The 23,660-nt window shown below is 34.9% G+C and overlaps 5 protein-coding genes across 6 annotated transcripts; 2 read left to right on the plus strand and 3 right to left on the minus strand.

The window, feature by feature from the left end:
• Nucleotides 1-2,512: 2,512 nt before the first annotated feature.
• LOC106364362 (ankyrin repeat-containing protein At5g02620-like) lies at nt 2,513-4,950 on the minus strand. 2 transcript variants are annotated; one of them, XM_048740610.1, is made up of 5 exons: nt 4,312-4,949; nt 3,959-4,108; nt 3,418-3,857; nt 2,954-3,288; nt 2,513-2,872 (listed from the first exon to the last, which is right to left on the minus strand). In XM_048740610.1, the coding sequence occupies exons 1-5, from the start codon at nt 4,943-4,945 to the stop codon at nt 2,671-2,673; spliced, it is 1,761 nt and encodes a 586-aa protein (XP_048596567.1). In that variant the 5' UTR covers nt 4,946-4,949; the 3' UTR covers nt 2,513-2,670. The 2 variants fall into 2 exon arrangements, with proteins under 2 accessions (XP_048596567.1, XP_048596566.1); XM_048740609.1 differs by having other exon boundaries at nt 2,513-3,288; nt 4,312-4,950.
• Nucleotides 4,951-9,998: 5,048 nt separating this feature from the next.
• On the minus strand, nt 9,999-11,018 carry LOC125578065. Its single transcript, XM_048740351.1, has one exon. It carries the CDS (start codon nt 11,016-11,018, stop codon nt 9,999-10,001), a length of 1,020 nt encoding a protein of 339 aa, XP_048596308.1.
• A 96-nt stretch (nt 11,019-11,114) lies between these two features.
• On the minus strand, nt 11,115-14,087 carry LOC106363872 (transposon TX1 uncharacterized 149 kDa protein). Its single transcript, XM_048740352.1, has 4 exons — nt 13,949-14,087; nt 13,683-13,853; nt 11,728-13,605; nt 11,115-11,638 (listed from the first exon to the last, which is right to left on the minus strand). Exons 1-4 carry the CDS (start codon nt 14,085-14,087, stop codon nt 11,115-11,117), a joined length of 2,712 nt encoding a protein of 903 aa, XP_048596309.1.
• A 1,503-nt stretch (nt 14,088-15,590) lies between these two features.
• On the plus strand, nt 15,591-16,511 carry LOC106366685 (nucleoside diphosphate kinase 1). Its single transcript, XM_013806346.3, has 3 exons — nt 15,591-15,792; nt 15,883-15,931; nt 16,034-16,511. The coding sequence occupies exons 1-3, from the start codon at nt 15,742-15,744 to the stop codon at nt 16,378-16,380; spliced, it is 447 nt and encodes a 148-aa protein (XP_013661800.1). The 5' UTR covers nt 15,591-15,741; the 3' UTR covers nt 16,381-16,511.
• Nucleotides 16,512-18,811: 2,300 nt separating this feature from the next.
• Nucleotides 18,812-21,998, plus strand: LOC106362934 (TIR domain-containing protein-like). The gene is made up of 2 exons (XM_013802757.3): nt 18,812-19,520; nt 21,244-21,998. Exons 1-2 carry the CDS (start codon nt 19,039-19,041, stop codon nt 21,554-21,556), a joined length of 795 nt encoding a protein of 264 aa, XP_013658211.2. The 5' UTR covers nt 18,812-19,038; the 3' UTR covers nt 21,557-21,998.
• Nucleotides 21,999-23,660: the final 1,662 nt, after the last annotated feature.

Genomic DNA, 23,660 nt, shown 5'->3' on the forward strand with positions numbered 1-23,660 from the left:
TGGCATGAGATTTAGAAAATGTTTAAGATTCAAAATTATTAAAGAGATACATACTTAGGTTAAGATCTGCACCTTGTGCAGAGTAAATACTTATTTATATTTTTCTGTATATTATGAAATAATAAAATAATAATTATATATTAAATAACTAAGAAATCAGTTACTATTATGTAATAAATTGGCTTGCACATATAAATCAAATGACCGCTCTTGTTTATTCGCAATCATTTTAGAATAAATAAATCAAAACAATCATTCTTATCTATCGTATATGATATATAATTAAATTTAAACGATATGAAGTATATATATATATATTAACATAAACACCTATTAAAATAAAATTATTTATTTATATGATTTTATTATCATTGTATCTTATTATAGAAAATAATTTAAACATTGATCACAAAATTTTATGTGAGACTTTTAACAGTTTTAGTAATTTATACTCGCTTTGAAAAATTCAAAATATAACATATACAAAAGAATAAAAAATTTTAATATATGATTAATGTAATTTTGTAATTTATTTTAATAATCAAGAATTAAACAAAAATGATAGAATGCATACAAATTATTAGCAAATCTTCATTATTTAAAATTATTAATTACTATATATATATCATAATCACATTAGATAATTATGTAACTTTTATATATAATAAATAAACACATTTCTTTAGTTAATATCATATAATATCATATAGTTGGTATTAAATGTTTATAGTGAGATATAAAAATTGAATTGGACCAACATGTTTTTCAATTTCAATGTGCGGCTGACACGTATGACTAATTAACTACCTAATTGATTGACAAATAAGCAAGAGGTATTTTTTAATTATTACAAAATTGAGGTTACATCTTTTCAAATGTTCATCAATTAATATTTAGAGGATTACATTTTTTGTTACAATGGACCTCTCTTGTCATTATTAAGCTTTCTATAACATAATTAAAAATTAAAAACGCCGAGAAATAAATAACGTGCATCCCCTAATCGTCCAGCAATAAATAACGTCGAGCAATAACTGATTTACCAAATCATCTTGAGAAAATAATATTACAGTTTAAAGTTGAAGGCATTTATAGTACAGTAGAACCTCTATAAATTAATAATATTGAGACTCTATAAATTAATAATGTTGAGACTTTGAAATTTTATAAATTTATAGAGATATTAATTTATAAAAGTTTCTTTATTTAGATTTTTTATTTTAAGATATGTTTATTCTAAGATAAGAAAAATATTTGATTTTAGTGTGTAGAAATTAATTGTTATTTTTTGAAATTGGACATTTATATTAATTTTATTATATTATTTGGAGTATATAATATATATTGCATAGATCTTAAATGTGGTTTTAGATATAATACTACTAAATCTTATCAAAAATATATTAAGTGTTAAGAGAATATAAAAAATACTTCCATTGTGGATATAAAAAATAATAATATAATAATTGGTTTTTACTATATAAAATATGTATACATATAATTATTAATTTATATTTTTAATGAGACCATATATTTACATAGAATTTTTATAAAAATTATTATCTTATTATTTTATCGATTTGTGTTAAATCTTGAACCAGCTCAAGTTTGGACCAGTAAAATTTATTAATTTATAGAAATTATTAATTTATCGAGTATTAATTTATAGATGTTCTACTGTAATAAGATTATTTTCTAAGTATACTCATATATCGTTATTAGTGGCATTTATTTTACTTGGATTATTGTCCAAGTATACCCATTAATTAGATTTTCCATTACTACATGACATTAAATGGGTAAATTATATGGTTATTACATTTAGAAAGGAGAGGAAGTTTTAGTGTGAACACATTTATTATAATGTTTATCTTTTAATATATAAGGGATGACTAGGAAAATATTGGAAAGAGAAAATAGAGAGAGAAACTTAATTCCCCTCATGTTTATAACTGTGGTTCCAATAGTTTATAAAATAGTTTTAACTTTATAGGAAAGCCAAAGACTACTAGGGGATCAGCTATAAAATAACTGTGACTTAATAAACTTCATGGTGTTAATTCTTTTGAAATTTCCCGTGGGAAAGACTTCTAGGGGATCAGCTTACATAATAAAAAAAAAGTAAATATTTTACTTTTCATCTCCTCTACTGTTCATACATGTTATTATTCATCCAAAGACATGCTTTTTTCTTCATTGATACTGCACCTTGACAACGAGTCAAGGACGAACACATCCGAGTAGTGCGTTGCAACAGAAAAAAAAAGCAAGGAACCTTCGATACATTGATGATTGATGCTCTATTTAGTCAAAAAAAAAAAAGCATTGATGCTCTATGTAATACATTGATGTGTTTTTATTATTTTCATCAAGATGGGAGCCAAGTTACTTTCCATTCTTTAGCTTGTTCTGACTTTGTTAAGAGTTGCCGTCCAGGGACGAGTATAAGTTTAAGAACATGATTTATTTATTAGAGACGAGAGAACATGGAAATTACGTCCAAGAGAAGAAAAGCAAAACAGAAAATGAATCAGTCAAGTTGCCATATTCATAATCAGGACCAGGTCTTGTATGGAACCACGTCTTAATAGACTTTTATCTTGAACCAAATAAAACTGAAATTCTAGAAAGCCATATATGCCCTTTCAAGGAAAGTAAAGGCAAGACCTTTCAAAGATATAATCTCCGGCTTCGTGACTGAAAAAGGTACTTGGACCAATAGGCGGAGCGAAGAGTGTCGAACCAAAGCTTAACGTGTAGCAGAGCAAATGACAGAGAGATGATGAAAGCAAGGCAGATGAGGAGAGTAAGGTTCCATGCAAAACTCCAGTCTGGGATCAAGAACAGTGTAGCACTGAAGGATATGACCATACTGTTTATGGAGACAAACAAGGCTAACAGCCCTAACATTAGTCTCGAGGGTAGCGATACCAGAAAATCATCTTCAGCGTACCTTGAAGTGAGGATAGAGAGGAAAATCACTATTGAAATTGATGAAGAAAAAAGAGCAACTGCATCTGACAATAGGAAAACATTGAACCACAGCTTATTCTTAAAGATGGGGAACCCGGTTGTGTCATTAATCCCGCCTGGTACTGTAAAAGGCGCAGCAAAAACCACAGTGGCTATCAAAGTTGAGACGAGCATGCATGAGGTTGCAGTATCTTTCATCCATTTCTCTCCTTCTTTTCGCAGTTCTTTGTGTTGCTCTGTAAAGAGATCTTGTGCCACTTCTCCTTTGCTGTTTTTAGCCTTGATGTATGAATGAGGGACAATCTTTTTCACAGCCTACAATGCAAGAGAGAAGATACCTTTATTTGTTTTGTAAGATACGCTAAACCAAAACTTGAGATATTCTGTATTTTTTTTATTATTATTTTTTTGTTTGAAACATGAAATTCTGTATATTAATATTACCTTGAACCAAAGAAGTTCTCTTTGCATTTGAAGTGCTGCCCCGGACACTATTTGCAAACGACCTGGAGGAGGCAAGCTAGCTACGAGGTGCAACATATTGTTTCTAGTTGAAACCTCCTTATATGCCGCTATCAAATCCTTGATGGAACCAAGTTCGTAAATGATATTAAAGATGCTTTCATGACGGTTTAGTGCAGCAATGTGAAACAGGCTCTGGTTCTTCTCATCTACTTTCCATAGAAGATCAGGATATGCACGGATTAGAATCACTAGAAACTCAACGTTCCCTGATGATGCAGCATCGAAGAGTAACCTCGTTGGTGTCCTAAGTAATTCTGAGACTATGGGCTCAGGTTCCTTCACAACCAATTTCCACATTCTCTCGACCAGTTGATGAGCTAAAGCCATCATTTTATCCTCAAAGAAGAGACCTTCAAAAACTAGATAAGTGAAATGTGAGCAGTTCAAAAGAGCATGTGTGATTATTTCCTATACTAAATGTGTTTATATCGGCAGGGGTATTACAAATTTATGTACTTACTGGAGTTTGCTAGTCTCTTAAAGATATTGAGCTGTCTCTCACGGCCAATTGCTGTAGGTTTCCGGGCCATTAAGTGCAAAGCAATCTCTCTACTACTATTTTGCGAAGTGGCTAACGACTGCTTCCACTCAAACATCCTCAGAGCAACATCTGTTTAAGAGAAATCACACATGTGTCATATATCTCACAGGACAGTAAAAAGGGATTAGAAGTATTGAACAAAAATATCTTTAAATGCTAATACTCTAAGCCTAATACTGCATGATACGAACAGAGGTTGTTTAACAAAAAGACAAGATAAAATAAAATAAATCAACACAATGAGAAAAAAGAAAAAGAAAAAAAAGAGTTACCATAGATATCAGCTCCTATGATTGCATGAAAGAGATCAACAAGCTCGGAAGCACCTAGTCTTTCAAAGTCTGTCTTGTCATAAAGGTACAAAACCATCTCCCTATGTCCAAACAAAGCAGCCATGTAAAGTGGAGTCACTTTTCCATTGCCTCGAATCATTGGAAGATCTTCATTTTTATCGACCATCATTTCAGCAATCTTCTTAGTTCCCGCGGCAGCGGCAAAACAAATCGCTGTGTTGTCATCTTTGTTCTTCAGGGCCAAATCACTTTTACTCATTTCTTTAAGCAGATGTTTCACAAATGTCTTGTGCTTTGTAGCAGCAGCAATGTGAAGAGTCGTCTCCTGATTACGAGTAACTGCTGCACGTACAATATGGTTGTTCTTATCAATTATTACTTTGGCATCTTTCCATTTACCTTTCAGAGCAGCTTGATACAGAGGAACACAGAGATTCAGATAATCCTCTCTTCCAGGGGTGAAAATTTGACTGGGTGATGATGTGTTTGGTAGTGCAATGTGAATGTCCACTCTCACAGCTCCCTGAATGTTCGTTGTTATAGGTTCAGTTGAGTCACCTGGACGTGGTCCTTCAATTTCTTGAGATGGATCGATTCTTTCCAAATTGTTCATCTCTAATGGCCGAACTCAGTAAGGATCTACAAGTGTTCTGGCAGCACCAAAAAAAAAAAAAAAGAAGTCAAGAAACTCACCAATCAAAAATCAGAAGTCTAGAATTAGCCAAGTTAGAACATAGAATTCTTCAGCTCTCCCTATTAATTGAGTGTCAAGCTAAAGATAAAATGCATAATACTCACTGGCTACCTACCTTCAAAAACCGTCTCAGGCTATCTCCTCCATGGTTGCTAAATAAGCAACTAAGTCAACAATGAGGGAGTGGGACGCTCGTTACTTACATTGACACTGTAGGAAATTAATAATCATACACTATAAAGGAATAATTCCATTCCACAACCTGGCGCATGCTAGCTAGCTGACTTTTTCTTTAGGAATTTCTAAGAAAGATAATAATATGGCTCCAGAAAGATCAGGTACCATGGAATATAAAACCAGAAAGTAGTAAGGCAGGAAGAAAGTCAATGGTTTCTTGTCTACCAGAAATATCGTGTAACAAGAACAAGTCTAAAGCAATTTAATCCCATTTGAACTCGAAATATAATATCCTAGAGAAACCCGTTTCAGAAAAAAAAAACTACAGTTGTTTCTCCAAAGGATCATATTCAGATGCAATGCAAAATAAGTAATAAAGTTAAAGGAATTGTCTAGTAACAATTTTTATTTCATTACTACCAATTTGGAACAAAACACTATGGACTTACAAGGAAAAGAAACATTTGCAATATCAGCCTATTCCCCAAATTAATTAAGATGTGCAAAGCTATATAACAAAGAAACAAAAAATTACAAAAATTACAATGACAAACTGCAAAACCCGTTTATTCTTCTTCTCCTTTGAACAACTAACTAATGATTCAAATGTCATTGTTGTCCATCTGAATGCTGCTCTTTAAAGGCACATAGTCGAAGTGAGTGAGAGCCTGAGAGGAGACGGGAGTTGGTTGGATAATGAGGTATATATGATAACGGCGTCTTAATATTGCTTCAGGTATGGGAAAGGTTCAGGGGCAACATCGATTTTAGAAGCAGATGATGTTTGATCCAAAAATGGTGTTTATCTTTGTGATGTTTGTTGGAATCAATCAAATAAAGAATCTAAAGATAAAAACTTAGATTCTTGAGGTTTAGGAGAAATCTCAAGTGTAAATAAATCTAAGAATCTATAAACTCTTTGTAAGAAGTGTTCTCAGTCTAAAATGAAGAAGGAGAGAATCTTTTGATAAAGAGAGGTATCTCTTTATTTATACAAGGAAGAAGTTAGGGCTTTATAGTAAAATGGGTCTAATTTATTGTCTAATGGGCTTGAGGTAGGATGTAAATCTATTTTTTGATTAAACAATTGGCGCTAGAAAGAGAGGGAAAGGAAAATTTTCTTCAAAATATATCAAATTTGAGAGAATCCTAGATCTAATTTCATCATCTCAAGATAAAGGATGAAGCTTTCTCATGAAAGCTTTGTTTTTGTGGGGGACGGGACTCTCATCAAGAGCCGAGTATTGAAATCATCTTTGAAAAGATAAGTTTCACAATCTCATCTCATTATTAAATCTCGATTTATAATCATAGCAATAACATACACATGCTTAATCTGTGAGAGGAATGAGAATAATAAAAAAAAAATTATATTTTTGACTTTAGGAGAAGAGATGGTCGGCTACGACTCGGGACTCGCCGTCTCTGCTTTCTCGCATCGGTCAAGTGATGATCGGCTACGACTCCGGAGACGGAGGAAGACGTCTAGATAACGACCTGTCTTTCAAAAGCTTGCTCGAGTTGAATTCAGCAGGTCCACGCTTGATGTCTGTCCCAAGACGTGTCTTAACTTGTGATTGAGTACACTCGGAGGTAAAGAGCTTAGCTTCTGATCATCACTCGGATGGAAACGAGACGCATCAACTGTCGCGAGTTAAGATTGCAACGAGCTCAAGACATGATCTCACCATTTCCATCTCACTACCGAGTTCTACATGTTTTGGGAGTTAAGTGAAGCACAGTTCACACCAAGATAAGCTCGGGGACAGCAAGACTTTGTTACTTGCGAGCATGCCGCAACCGGCGCAATCTTCACAAGAACAAAAACGAGATGGAAATGGTGAGACATTGCCGACAAGGAAGCTCGTGCCCAGTAATGGAAGAGGCTTTGATGGAGGATTCCGAGATGGCTTCTATCTACGTCCAGTACTCGGGACGGTCATCACTTGCTTGGCACGAGCGATAGAATAGGAGGAGAGTTCCTCCATGACGAGGAGAAGCATCAATTGGTCATGATCATGCCGACACCAAGCTCCCCGCAAGTTACAACAGAGACCATAGTGGTTTTTGGATAAAGGCGAAGCTTTGCTGTTCATACCATAACGAGATTGAACAAGAACATGATTGTCTTTGGATCCTGATAGATTGCAACAAAGCTCAAGACTTGTTCTTGGCGAAGCTCACGAGCTTGACCTTGCGACCTCGTGATGCTTCAGTCTCCACCGCCACATCTCGAGTTTAATCACCCGCCGAACTCAGCCTGTGCTTGATCTCGGATTCATACGATCTCCTCCTCCTTGGAACATTTATGGCCTCATCTTGCGACCAAGCTTGCGACCTGCTGGGATCAAGGCGTGATATGAGAAAGCCCCAACGTCATCACGTCTCCATCACAAGAAGCTGAGCACTTGAGCTTTCTGTTTACACTCGGGCTCCTGCTTTGCTCTCAAAGTTTCTACTCTGCTCAGATCATAGCATCAGTATCTCAACTGATACAAAGGCGTTTTATTCAAACACAAGAATAAGCTCAGGGGATGATGGGAGTCATGAGGAAAGAAACAACGAGATGCGCAGTCAAACATTGAGCTTCACGTTGCCTCACATACAGCATGACGTCTTGAGCATGACGTGATTCCAACAAGGCTAGTCAATTCATCTCCAACGTCACGATGCTATCTTCTTCAAAGTTGCCAACACATTAAAAAAAAAACGAAGATAAGTTTTCGAACCTTAAAAACCTACATATATTATGTAGAAGTTACGTTGCTAAATAATCACTGGATCATCATCCTCTTATTATGAGCTCCGCCTTGTCTCATAACGTGTTAATTGTCTAGCTTTTTCTTCTCGTGAATATACATGTTAAACATCACTTTACATATGTATATCACGCTTTGACCATATTATATTTATGGTCACAGGAAATCTGATGATCTCATGATGAGCTCGTTGTCACTATGGAGCGTGAAAGACTGAGCCTTCTTGTGGACAAGCCACCGTGAGCAAGCATAAGTTGAGATCAATCTCGGCAGTTACGTGATCCTTACCTCAGATGCTTGTTTCTTCTCCACCTCAAAGACGAGCTCATAGGCTCCGAAGTGGCACGAGATATACGTTCGGTCACAGCAACATACAAGCCAACAACTTGCTCGGCACACTCAACACGAGACTTCGGAGCCAAAGAGAAAAACAGAGCCAACAAACGGTTGCCACCACCATATGTCCTCATGCTTCGGAAGATGGCTCTCAACTACGAGTTTGTCGGAAGCAGCACAAGCCGGCGCTTTCTCACGTCATCATAGCCTGACAAACACACAAGCCAACAACTTGCTCGGCACACACTATCTCAACATGAGACTTCGGGTCGGCAATAGTTCGGTAAACTTATTTTTTACTAGGCACGAGTTTAAATTCAACTTGCTTTTTATTAGGCACGAATTTGCATTAGACTCACTTATTGTTAGACACGAGTTTACAAAAACTCCTCTTTGACTAGGCATGAGTTTACAGAAACTCTCCTTCTACTAGGCACGAGTACTCAGTAAGTTCGCCTCTGTCTCAGCATGAGTCAAGTAAACTTGTCTTTCACTAAGCACAGGTTTAAAGCAAACTCGCCTTTTACTAGGCACAAGTTCGAAGTAAACTCGCCTAAACCATCATAGGCATGAATGTGTCTAGTTTATTGTCTAATAAACCCTATTCGTAAAATTCACAGAGATCGACTTCATCTCTCTCTACGAACTTGGGGGGACTTATTGTTGGGGGTGGATTTACATCCTACCTCAAGCCCATTAGACAATAAATTAGACCCATTTTACTATGAAGCCCTAGCTTCTTCCTTGTATAAATAGAGAAGATACCTCTCTTTATCAAAAGATTCTCTTCTTCTCCATTTTAGACTTAGAACACTTCTTACAAAGAGTTTATAGATTCTTAGATTTATTTACACTTGTAATCCTACATGTAATACAATCTTAAATCAATAAACTCTTTTGATGTTCATTTCTTATTTGATTCTTTTGAGATTTCTCCTAAACTTCAAGAATCTAAGCTTTTATCTTTAGATTCTTTATTTGATTGATTCCAACAAACATCACAAAGATAAACACCATTTTTGGATCAAACAGATGGGTTGGGTTTCTTATATGCTCTCCAACAGAGAGTTTGACCATGGAATGGCGCCATGTTTGGTTACAAGAATCATAAACATTTCAGAAAAGAGTATCGAGCTTGCCAGCTTGGGAACAATCTGTTTGATATAAAATACTGGAGGTCTCTACCTCCTGACCTATGGACATGTCAATCGATAGAAAAATATCAGTTACTGGATATTTTATCGAAAAAATGTCTACTATTAAAAAAAAAACAGAACTAATGTCTACTCTTTTTATTTTATGTATTTGATGTTCCGCAGGCTTAGCTAATTTTGGTTATTTGTACTCCCTTTTTATAGTGTAAATAATATTTCCACTTTGCAAAAATAAAACTGTAGTTTAATTTTATAAAAACGAGAAATTGGCATCAATAATCATAAAAAATATAATTAGAAAATTAATTATAACTATTGGCTAGACTATAATGCGTATATCATGTATTCATTGTTTTTCTGTCCTTTACGCGTCATCTCCTATCACTCCATTTCTTGATTCGCCTTTTTTTTTTTTGCTAAAAGGTAAATATCATTAAAATGAAGGTTCAGATTTTACAAAATAAGATCTAAGATTTGTTACACCTTGGCAAAAAAAAGAAAAAACAAGGTAGTAACAAGGAAGGATTGCCAAAATTTCATCTCATCTCAACGCATCCATTTTGCCATTAGATCGAGAAAATGCTTCCTCCCTCTTCTAGCCGTAATTGTATTTCGCATCTCCTTATCTATGATTCTGAAGATCGCTTCTGGCGGTAATACAATGTGGTTGTGCAGGACATTATTCCTTTGCTTCCAGAGATGATATAAGATGGATTGAGCCGCTAACTTCCTTAGCAAAGAAGGAGCCGATGGAGAATTGCCTCTGATCCAGGAGAGTAGCTCAGACCAGGTGCTAAACATCCTAGGTGGAGGATTTAGCGTCCCAATGCATAGCCCCCAAACTGAAGTACTGTAGCTACAAGACAAGAACAAGTGCTCTCTTGTTTCCATATAGGCAGAGCAAAGGCAGCAAGCAGTAGGGACAGGAAGGCCCCATGAAGCAAGTCTTGCTCTAGTTGGTAATCTATTCATGTTGGCTACCCACATGTTGAAACTGTTTCTCGGAATTGCTCCCTTGAACCATATGAGGTCTGATGCAGTCTGAATCGGCTCCCTTGGCCGGAGATCCTGCCAAGTATTTGATGCATTAAACTTCGGCTCCTCCCTAGAAGTTGTACACCACGTGTATGAATCAGGCACCTCAGAGAAAGTCGGGCAAGGGATGGTAGTGAGATAGGTATGAAGTTCTAGAGCCCTGTTTGATCTCGGCGAGGCGATATTCCAACCAGATGAACTACACGCTTCAGACACAGTACTATGGAGAGGGACTCGGAGCTGACGCGGCGCGTGCTGACCTAAGAAATTAATAAGACTTCCGAAAGGGGTCCAAGCATCATACCAAAAGCTCACACTGTGGCCATTTCCAAGGATTGGTTTAACAAATTGCATCCCAAGCTCCCTCAACTTTAGCAAGTGATTCCAAGTCCAAGAGTTCGAAGTGGAAATCTCTAAAGTCCAGAGACTCTTACCTTGTAAATTGTAACGTCTATTCCATACTGCCCACAACGATTCACTGTCCGAAAAAAGCAGCCAAAGAAATCTGAGGCAGAGCACTTTGTTCCACATTGTTAAACTTCGAATGCCTAGTCCCCCCTCAGCCTTTGGGAGACAGACAGTAGTCCAAGCGATCTTAGCTTTGCCACTAGTATCAGTGTTACCGGACTACAGGAATCTGGAGCAGAGCGACTCAATCCTTTTGATACAACCCTTAGGAAGGATGAAAACCGACATCCAGAAATTGACCGTTCCATAGATGACAGTGGCAATTAATTGCAGCCTTCCAGCGAAAGATAGAGCTTTAACAGACCATGACCGGAAGCGAGCAAGGAGTTTATTGATTAGCGGTTCATACTCTGCAATACGGAGTTTCCTGCTCATGAGGGGAAGCCCCAAATATCTAACCGGAAGAGACCCAGCAGTGAATCCATACGCCGAGATATCATTTGTTTCAGCAACTGTTAGACCCGAGTGATACAACTCTGTTTTGCTAATATTCATGGAGAGGCCGGACCAGGAGGCAAAATCAGAGAGACATTCCGTAATACCATGAAGTGAATCCGCTTTGCCATCGAAAAGCACCATAACATCATCGGCAAACATCAAGTGCGAGATTTTGACTTCAGAAGTTCTAGGGTGGTAACCAATTGAGCCAGATTCATACCTTGAGTAGAGTAGTCGAGAGAGGCCTTCCATGGTAAGAACAAACAGGTAAGGAGACATCGGATCTCCTTGCCTTATACCTCTTGTGCTATTAAAAAAAATCCCGCAGAAGCACCATTGATGGAGACCGAAAACGTAGCCGTCGAGATAGATTGGTAAATCCAGTTGATGAACGTTTCCGGAATTGATAAGGCTCTGAGGATGCCAATAATAAAATCCCACCTTACTGAGTCAAAAGCCTTTTTAAGATCCACTTTTAGCATGGCTTTTGGCTCAGAATTCGAATTACTATACCCTTTAACCAAGTCTGTAGCCAGAAGAACATTCTCAGCCAGCAGACGTGAAGGCATGAAAGCTGATTGAGCCTGAGAGATCACTCTAGGGAGAACGGCCATAAGTCTGATGGAGATCAATTTCGAGATGACTTTATAGACGGTATTCAGACAAGAGATAGGACGAAATTCAGTGGCCGAAGATGCGTTGTTCACCTTTGGAATGAGAATTAAGGTAGTTGCATTCCATTGTCTAAGCATCTGCCCTGATCTAAAAAATTCCCTCACAGCAGCAGTGACCTCCGGGCCAATGACTTGCCAACAGGCGGTGAAGAACTCGGCTGAGTAGCCATCCGGGCCACTGGTTTTATTTCTAGGGAGAGAGAAGAAGACATCCTTGATTTCCTGAGTGGAGAACTCAACTGTAAAGCTAAGTCGATCCTCTGGAGAGCAGCGAAAGTCAAATAGGAGGTTCAAGTCATCTTGCTGAAACATTCGCTGATCAATGTCGCTACCCATAATATTCGAGAAGTAATCCACACAATGATTCTCAATCTCCGAATGATTCTCATATCTGACGCCATTATCATCAGTGAGGAAGTGGATGTGATTAATAGCTTTACGAGCATTGACCATACGATGATAATAAGACGTAGGGGCATCACCATTGCCCAGCCATAAAATTCTTGATCGCTGTAGGAGGAAAGACGCCTCGGCCGCTGCCAAGTCCTGCCACTTTAACTGTGCATCGAGTTCCAAAACAGCATTAGAAGGTGAAGGGTCGTGTAGGGTTGCAGCTTGCCTGAGCAGAAGCCGAGCATGAGCCTCACTGACCCTTTTTTCCAGCTCTGAGTAATTTGCCTTACTGAAGTCTCTGATAAACTTTTTCAGCAGTCTAAGCTTTTCAGACAGAATAAACATTGCAGAGCCTCTAACATTAAAAGAGTACCACATCTCTGTCATAGAGGGAACGAAATCCGGGTTTTGAAGCAAGAAATTATAAAACTTGAAAGGCTTTTTCTTTCTCAGCAGGTTCGGCTTGAGAGAGATGGTTGAGCAAGCATGATCAGAGAAGTCTGGGTTATCAAAGTGAGCCAAGGAGTCCGAAAAAGACTCATACCAAAGATCATTCACCAAAATTCTATCAAGCTTTTTAGCAATCGGGGATGTCTTCCTTTTGTTCCACCAAGTGAAAACCTCACCTCTGAAATGAAGATCTTCCAAGTCGGAGTGAATTAAGCATTGGCTAAGAAGACGCATGTGCTTGTCGATGTTGAGGGACCTCGGGGCGGAGTGTTCCTGTGGTGACAGCGTCTGGTTGAAATCCCCTAAAACAGACCACGGCTTACCCTCAATCAAAGGAGACACAGCGAGCAATTCAATTTCAGCCCAGAGCACAACCCTAAGAGAGGAACTATTTGCTGCATAGATAATAGTGACAATAAGAGGTTCGGGCAGGTCTGGGAGATGGACCTCACAAGTGATCTGTTGCAGAGATTTTGCAAGAACCACAACCTTCACACTTGAGTGCCATAAAATCCAGATCTTCCCAAGCTCCGAGAAAGAGTAGTTATCCGCATAAGACCAGCCAGGGAGCACCGAAGCTACAAGTTTCCCAATCTTAGGTTGCTTGACTCTGGTCTCTATAATACCTCCGAATAATGGTTTATTTTTACGAATCCATTTCTTGAAACCGTTGCGGTGACTAAACTTGTTAAACCCTCGCACGTTCCAACAAAAAAGGTCTGTACACATACTTAAAGATTTGATGGGGCCTTGCCCCGAGATTTATTTCTACCCGAATGTCGATTCTTCATTTTGAAGCTTGGGTCCTTTACATACTCCAGAATCTCTCCCTCCTCCTCGTCAGACCCCGACGAATCAGTATCCGAGGAGTCAGGTTCAGCATCAGAGCAAACAGAGGATGCCCGAGACGCCGGATCACGCGGATGAGTAGTATTTGTAACATCTGTAACATCACCACTCACGCCTTAATCACTTGCATCTGTAACATCACCACCACTGCCGCCATATCAATTGTTTCATTCATCGCCACCATCTTACTTCTATCACCGTCGTCACTGATTGTTTCACTGATCGCCACTATCATGCTTCCATCATTATCGCCATCTTCTTTTACCACCACCGTCACTACCATTTTCTTTCCACCACCACCATTCGTCATCTCTTTACCTTCTCCCATCTTTTTTTTTCTTCTTCCATCTTACGCGGTGGTTTATTTTTTGTGACTAAACCATCTTCTCTACTAATCATATCTCTTTTTTCATTTCGTGATTCTTCTTCTTCTACGATGTAATATTTGTGGTGTTCTATTCTATTTAGTGATGTAGAAATATAATACGATTTTACTATAAGGAACATGTATTATATTTTGATGTTCTAATTCATTTTTATGAATCAATTAATTTATATTTATTGATCAAGACTAAGAAATTACAAGAAAAAACATATCAATACTAGATTATTGATAATCGACAATGGTCATGAATGTGTTAAACACCGTTAACCAGTAATACAAAAGACTATGGGTATGAATGGTGACTAGAGAACGGTGAGGAATAATGCATTCTCTAACATTCTTAAAAACAGTCACCATTTACAAGGAATAATAATTTCTTCTCATTCTCTTTCATTCCTTTTTTTTGTAGAGAATTAAAAAACAAAATTATTTCTTGTTAAAATTAATAAGGAACAACTATTCATTTTTATTCATGTTATTTTATTCGTGAACATTTTTTTTTTATTTGTTTCTCTTGTTTCCCGAATGGTCACCAGTCAGATCCTATACTGTTTAGATAAACATTGTGGTATAGTATTATAGAATATGGATATGGTATTAATTTTCAGAGTTTGGAAAATGAATAATTACAGCGACAACGTCACTAACTCCTCCACAAATCATATGTTCTCCTAGGCCTAATGATTATTATCCTTCGCCTAAGAAAGTGAACAGTTCAAACTAGGCCTGGGCGTTTTTAACTCAACCTGAAGTATACCGACTTTAACCCGAATCGGAAAAATCAAAACTGAACCCGAACTGTTTTACAAAAATATCCGAATGGAACTTATGAACTTAATACTTTTGGACTTTTGTTATAACCCGAACCGAAATCCGAATTAGAATCCGAAGATATCCGAAATTAGTTAAATATGTTAATGTTTTTATATATATTAAGGTGATTTAGATATTTTAGATTATTCAAAATATTTAAGTAGTTTGTTTTATTTGTTATTTTGAATACTTTTAGTTACTTTAGATAGTTTAAATAATTTTTAATTAAATTTGTAAATAATTTATATAATTTGAATTTTTTTGGGTTGATTTTCGAAGTTTTTAAAAATATATTTCTGTACGATTTTAAACATTGGTTAAATCCGGTCTGAACCGAATCCGGAAGAAACGAAACCGAACCCGATCCGATAATTAATAAAAACTGAATGGTACTTATGAGCATAACACTGAAAATTCAAAAATCTAAATCATATGGACCGAAACCGAACGGACCACCGAACGCCTATGTCTAATTCAAACTGAAATATAATATTTTGTTTTGTTATGAATTTGCATTTTTGATTGATAATTTTCTCTAATGGCGTTTGGTTTAAAGGCCCAAACATGTTAACGTTCTAGTTTCAAGTTCGGCTTTATGGGCCTTTGAATAAATGATTGATGAAGTTGTAGAAAATAAACAATATCTTTAGGCCCCCATCAGGCTCAACCCTCTGCATCGAGAGCGCATATTCTCTGCATTTAGGGTTCCTCCTATATAAATCTCTGTCTTCTCTTCACTGCGTCTAGGTATCGCCGACGAGTTTACTGCTACAAAGATCTGACAATGGAGCAAACTTTCATCATGATCAAGCCCGACGGCGTCCAGAGGGGTCTGGTACGTTTCTACTAATCTTCTTCATTGTTTCTGCTATGTAACTTGAGAAACTTGTTTTACCTTTTGACATTATGTCTGCTCCATCTTCAGGTCGGTGAAATCATCTGCAGATTCGAGAAGAAGGGTTTTACTTTGAAAGGTAAATAACTTTCTATAGCTCTGCTTAGTAATGGAATAGATAATATATCTTCTGGCTAGGTTTGTATTCGATGATAGCTGTTTTGATTGGTGGCATGGTCAGGTCTAAAGCTGATCACTGTGGACCGTCCTTTTGCTGAGAAACACTACCAAGATTTGTCTGCCAAGCCTTTCTTCAGTAGCCTTGTTGATTACATCATCTCTGGTCCAGTCGTTGCAATGATCTGGGAGGGGAAGAACGTTGTTTTGACAGGAAGGAAGATCATTGGAGCAACTAACCCTGCTGCTTCTGAACCAGGAACCATCCGGGGCGATTATGCTATTGACATTGGCAGGAACGTGATCCATGGGAGCGACTCAGTGGAGAGTGCTAACAAGGAAGCTGCGTTGTGGTTCCCTGACGGACCTGTCAACTGGCAGAGCAGCCTTCATTCTTGGATCTACGAATGATTCTACCCTTTGTGGTTGTTTGTTACCCTTTTTATCCTTTGGTTATGAATCGAAACATGTCTCTCCGTTCTTTTTGTTAGCTTTGTTACTTGTCTTCTTCCGTGGCAATCTATGAAAACCTATCTTGAATCTTTGTTTTTAAGTTTGAAAATCTCATTTATTCTCTTTCTCTTCGACCAAGAAAGCCTATCTATTTTCATTTTCAGTTGTATCATCGATATCTGAGCTGACATCTTTTATTTTGCACTAGGAATTGTGTACTTGGAACATAAGTTACTCTGTTTTAGGTGAATATCATATACCAACCAACAACAAATTATATTTATCAATATTTGTAACCGATAAGTAGCCTGATCTTCCCTTAATCCCTTTGAACAAATAAAAAAGTAGCTTGATATGCCCGTCAGAATTATGGAGAGCCTTCTTGTATGTATCTTTTTTGGTGCAATCTGGTATTTATTTAGAGAAATTGGTAAAAATACACTTAAAAGCCCATATAATTTGTCATATACTCTTGTTTCCTTTTAATATTTTTTATAACTGTAATACTCTTATCTCTCTCTCTCTTTTTCTTCTAATGTGTTCTAATCTCTTTATCTCTCGTATAGATTCTTCAAATCATCTTCTAATTCACAAATCTTTATTTTTTTTATTCTGATTTTTTTGACACCCATAATGCTAATCTTATTATCTCACCCCAATTTCAATGTTTTCAATTTCGACTCACAATTAACTTTTAGATAATATATACGTTAGTAGGTATTTTATTACTTACCTGATATTATTTAAATTTTAATAGATTCTTAATCGATACATGTATATTTGGGGCTATTTGATAGATAACTAATTAATTGTTAATAGTTTCATTAACTGATATATGATTTATTAGTCAATATTTTTTTTTGATACATAGATTGTTAGATGATACTGAAATTATTAGTTGATATGTTAGTTGGTATGTAGATTGTTACCTGTTATGTAAATATTTAGCTGATAAATCTAGAGTTACTTGTTTTCGATAAAGTATGAGGGTATTTTTGTCCGTACAGTGTCAAAAAATTACTCTTTTTTGGGTTATCCATAATTATGAACATTCAGCTAATTTGGACTTTAATTGGATATATTCCACGCATTTTCCCATTTATTTATCTTGTTGTAAAACTACGACAGCTATCAGAGTAGGTTCGTAAGTTGAATCATGAAAGGAGGTTAAGAAACCTTTATAAGATATCTCCAAGAGTGGAAAAACTTGCGCTGAAGTAAAACGCAATCATTTGGAGGCGATAACCGAAGGACTGGTTACATATGTTGTACATTCCCTCAGTCTGATTTGCCTTCTTACAGTAGTTCTTGGTGAGGTCGTGTTTCCCCTAGTTCTTTTCTGTTGGGTCGTTCAGTCATTGCAAAATCAGCCAAGCTGCGGAAAGCGAGTGGTGAATGGTAAACAATAGATTTAGGATATGATTGTCTATCTTGCATTTGCTTTTACGTTTCTATGTTATAATGACACTAAACAAACGTAAACGCAAAGAATCAGAGACAATTTTTTTTTTCTTTTTTTGCATTTCTATATTTTTTTGGAACTCTCTTTTCAGTCATAGAGATAATGTTTTGAAATTTTTTTTGGGTCAATTTGCTGAATGACTATATTGGAGGAAAATATTAGTTTTGTAGTAGTAAGAAGATAAAAAGAGATAGGAAGAAGGAAGAGTGAGAGTGAAAGGGTTATTGGGTGAAATATAGTTTGTTTTTGGTTATACATTCAAATTTTCCTTTTTTTAGAAGATATTTTTTGATGTTTTATCTAATCTTACTAATTAATAATTATAATTTTCAAAATATAATTGAGTTTAAATTATATAGCTTTTTGGAACAATTAAATTACCTTTTTTTTAAACCTTATCGGCTACCTGGTCGGTCTCGGGAGGAACGCACTTAGTGTTACATAGTGGACTGGATACCACACTGTCTGGCCCGAGCTTGAAATACCTTCCGACTAATGCCAGGGGGTGAACCGAACATCTATTATGATCCACCATGTAAACCTCTTGAACCGAAGCCCAAGTCCAGACTGGCCAAATGACAATAATTTAGTTTCGTGTGGGAATCGAACCCAGAACTGATGTGGGTAACACCAAACCCCAAGAGATTGCCAATAAACTACCACCACTTGGTTAGTTAAATTACTTTTTTTTTTATAATTTTGACCGAAGAACAAATAAATTACTATAGTTTCAATTTGTCAAATAATGTTATTCACAAAAAAAATTATATATAATAAAAAATTAATGTACTTTTAATATATGTTATAAAATGAAAACAAGTTTAAAAATAAATCACAGAAATTAAGTATCATTTTGTTAGTTAATTTGATAACAACTGGCTCATACAGAGAAATCACTTAAAGACGTGGAGCGTAGACCCTGCCAGCAGTGAATGGTTTTACAATATACCAACATTTACGATATTTTATTGCTAATGAGCTGGAAATTACAAAAAGGAATTATAATCGGAAAAAAATATTTGATGTATTATTTTCAGGTGCACATAAGTTCCCAAAGTCTTCGTGTACTATATTTATTAGTTTTGTTTTCCGTTTAATTCAGAAGCAATTCCAAAACACAATTAACATCGTCTCATTTCCTTGACCAACGCTCAATGGTGGATCCAGCACGACCACGACCACCTCAAGTGTTTCTCAATTCAGGCGCAACCGAGTTGCCTGATGATTTCATCAAACATCTCGTGTCGGGCTTGACCGATCTAGGGATACTCAACATTTTCATGGACAGAGACGACTGGTGGGGAAGAGACCTAGACCGTATATTTACCTGCATCGAGGAGTCAACAATCGCGCTCGTTATCTTCTCACCGTCTTATCCAGAGACAGAGTGGTGCTTGGACGAGCTTGTTAAAATGAAGGAACGAGCAAACAACAACAAACTATTGGTAATTCCTATCTTCTTTAACGTGAGCAAGAACGACGTGAGAAACTTTGAGGGAGAGTTTGGAGATCGATTCATGGAGCTGAGAAAAAGATATACGAAATACAAATACGATCCTTTTAGGGTTCAAAGATGGGAAACGTCGGTGATGACTATTTCAAGAATGGAGGCCAGTTTGACGTGGGAAACACAAAGGTATACAACTAATCTATAATTAACCATCGTTTCTTTGCTGGAAAACCGACACAATGAATCATCACTTATAATGCTTATCAGCTTTTTCATTGACCAATTGATTGCTCTTAAAACCAATCTTTTGCTCAACTCTATAATGATTTGTAATTCTATTATAATTTATAAAAAGCTTCATAATAATCAGTGTAATACGTTTTATAATTTCATGTATTCAAAAACAGATTATGCTATTTTTTTTTCAAACAGATTATGCTATTATTAATCATTCACATTTATGATTTTTTAAATATATATATATATATGTACAAATTTAAAAATAAAATAAATAAATTCGCTTATTTGCTATTTTATTATTCAATTATTCTAATATGAGCAATTCTCTCAAATAGTCATTTTTAAATTTTTGTCACAAAAATAGCCTTCAAAAAGGAAAATGATCAAAATAACATCTTTTTATTTTAATTTTTTTTTTTAAAAAATTTGAATCCTTATCCCGAAAAACCAATCTCTTAACTCTAAACTCTAAGTCTAGATTAGTTAACCCTAAGTTAAAAATATATTTTTATATTTTAATAAAACTTATTTTCGTCATTTTCTTCGTTGAAAGTTATTTTTGTGACAAAAACTTAAAAATGACTATCATAGAGAATTTCTATTCTAATATTCATGTGACACTTTAGTCAATATCTCTAATATGATTATTATTGGCTATCAGTACGTTTAATCTATGATGAAAGTTATATCCACATGAAGATCGTATGCATGTAATATAATAATATATATCTTCCTAAGAAACTCAAAAGTATATATAATGATAGATTAAATTTTGGGCAATTCTCTGAAATAGCTATTTTTAAGTTTTTGTCACAAAAATAGTCTTAAAAAAAATGACCTAAATAACCTTTTTTAGTTTGAAATTTTTAATATTTATTTTTTATTTTTAAAAATTTGAAATCCTATCTCCAAAACTCCACCACTTAACTCTAAACTCTAAGTCTAGATTAGTTAACCCTAGGATAAAAATACATTTTTATTCTTTAATAAAACTTATATTGGTCATTTTTTTCATTGATGACTATTTTTTTGACAAAAACCTAAAAAAAGCTTTCCTATAAAATTTCTCTTAATTTTTTTGTTACAAAATAAATATTATTTTATAATTTCAATGCAGTTTTTCATTAGTTGAACTCTTTTACCCTATTTAAATTAAGAAAATAATAAATTATATATAATTTTTATAATTAAATAAAACCAAAACTGAACATTTATCTATTTTTAATTTGTGTGACAAAACAAATGGAATAGTAAAAACATTAATGTGACAAAGTACTAAACTCCAAATCAGTTCTAGTACTAGCATCATCTACTAGTTACCTAACAAATTTCTAAGCTAATATTTTTTCCGTTTTCTAATAGATGATGTTTTAGAATTAAACACAAAAATTAAGAAAATATTTAATTTTAATATTTTTAAACAATAATATCATTAGTTATTCACCTAACTACAATTTAACATATAATAAAAAAGATTGACCATTGGTCATATAATATATCTGTTAAAAAATTTACATTAAAAGTTAAAAAAACATCATTTAATTTGGAACAAAAAGTTTCCCCTAAAATGTTGAGTATTAAAAACCGGAGGAGTATATATCATTAAAATATTTGTTGTCTAATAATGCATACATGTGTACTCATCGGTTTCTTTGACTTGTTTGTGCAGCTCGAGTATCTCTATTGCCATGGATATCATTAGGGAGGTTAACAAGGAGCTAAACATAGCCTCGGATGCGGGATTCTCCTTGCCCTTAGGGTTGCACAAAGATATGCATTCAAAATTGACGAATGGAGAAGTGTTTGTTTCTGCTTTTCTTGTGGCTTTTCTCTTTAGACTCTTCATAGCTCGTCTTCTTTTCACAGATATGACCTTTTTCGGCACTGCAAAGTGGTTAGTAGGTTTCCCAATTGCGATTGTTGTATTATACCAGTTACATTGTGCATTGACACAACAAAACAGACGAGCACCTGATCCTTGATTACTAGAGATCATGAGGTTGGCTGTTTTGTTGTACATCGGTGTGTTATTCTCTACTTTGTTACATTTTCATTGGTTTGTGTGATTTTGAGCATTAGGGAAATTAAGAGATGCGTGCATGTTGCCCTGTTGTTTTGATTTTCTCTTGATAAAGTGTTTATTCGGTTTATGATCGTGTTGAAAAAAACAAAAGCTAGATAGGATTTTACCAGTTTCACTATGGGAGCTCTTGCATCTATCTTGGACCTCTTTGGTCAACATACGCAGGGCTAGCTTTACAAAATTCCACGGCCCTTGGGCAATTTTTTTGTTTATGGGCTTTGTATATGTTTAATTAAAAATTATAGTTAACATAAGTCTTTTTTAAATGAGAAATACCCTAAAAATAGGATAGCAAAAAAAAATATCTCACAAAAGAGCATGAAAATAAAAATAACTAAAATAAGTTTTATTAAAAAGATAATTGACAATTATGTTCTACACTAGGAATGTTTAATCTAGATTTCGGTACGGTTTCAGTTCGGTTTTACAAGATTTAATACCCCTATCCTACTTTATAAATATATTTAATTAAATAAATTTAATTTAAATAATTAAATAAATAAATAAATATATTCGAGTCGCCGGGAACAGCTGAATTTTAAGTGTTCAAAAAACTAATTAAATAAATTAACTAGAAAAAAATTCACATTTTTTTAAAGATCTGTTTTTTTTTTCTTAAAAAAAAGTGTAGGAAGAATTTTTTGAATATGTCCTCAATTTGAGTTTAGGAAGATTTTCATGAATAAATATTATATATTCCAAAATTTATGAAGATATTGATATATATATGTATAATATCTTCATAGATTTCGTAAAATTTTTATAAATGTGAATTTAAAAATACATTAACGTATTAGGAAAACCTTCATGTTTATCCGATTGGACCTAATTACACAAAATGTCACTCACAAATATAGACTAACATATTAGCATTAGTACTCCTACACTTACCCAAAAAAATTGGACGAGCTGCATACAAAAAACCGATTGGAGTTTTGGACTTATATATATATGTTATGTAAAAATGTATAACCTATTTGTCTGATAAATTTTAATATTCTTATGTAGACATATATGTGTACATACGACGACACTAACAAACATATATTTTAGAATGATTATAGTTAGTGTACAAGTAAAAAAAAAAAGTATTAACGATAAAGAGCTCCTCATATTTATTTTCTTGGACGGCCTACAAGAGAACACATAACTCAAGATAATGCATTACAACACTGAAGTGGAATTTTATACATATTTATAACATTTGTTTTTTATACTCTCATCTTAACATGTTACATCAGTATTCAAACATTCATACGTCAAGTATACAAATGTTGCGGTTATGGTTGTTTTAGGGTTATTCCGGTTAGGGATGACGATATTAAAATTCAAAGGGAAAAGTAATGCAGTAATCTTCCCTTGACTTTGTGTTTAAATTGAACTAGAGCCCGTGTCCGCGCTTCGCACGGATTACATGTTTAATTAAAGAACAGTTTAATTAAAATTGGAAGTTTTAAAGTTTCTGAAAGTGTAAGTTAAGTTTTGTTTCTTTTATAATGCGAAGACGTTGGAAGCGGTGATCACTTTTTTTTATAAACTAAAGTAAGTTTGAATAATAAATTATGTTGATGAATTTAATATTCGTAAGAGAAAATAGTATTTGAGTGTGCCTATTTAATTGACGTAGAAAGCTGTAACGTAAATTTTAAAAAAGTTGACTGGTGTCGTTTGCTATGAGGCTTAGGATAGCAATTTATTCCTCTTTTGGAAGCGTTGCATGATATTAATATCGTTGTCAAAGTAGAAGCGCGATCCAGGCGTGGTTGTGAGTGATAGTTTCCCTAAAAAAGTGAAATATTTGTAAGCATTTAGTTTGACATAAACTTTATGTTTAGTTTATTACCTTCATGTAACCGTAGAATGATACTTGTGATGATTACGATTTGGTTTTTCCTGGTAAATATGCAATTTAACTCCCTGAAATTAGACGTCTCCTTGTCCCATAAAGTTAAACGTACCAGTTATCTACAAATAATTATTGTATTATATTTCAATTTTTTTAT

Source organism: Brassica napus, chromosome A9 (genome assembly GCF_020379485.1).
Source record: "Brassica napus cultivar Da-Ae chromosome A9, Da-Ae, whole genome shotgun sequence".
NCBI classification, from domain to species: domain Eukaryota; kingdom Viridiplantae; phylum Streptophyta; class Magnoliopsida; order Brassicales; family Brassicaceae; genus Brassica; species Brassica napus.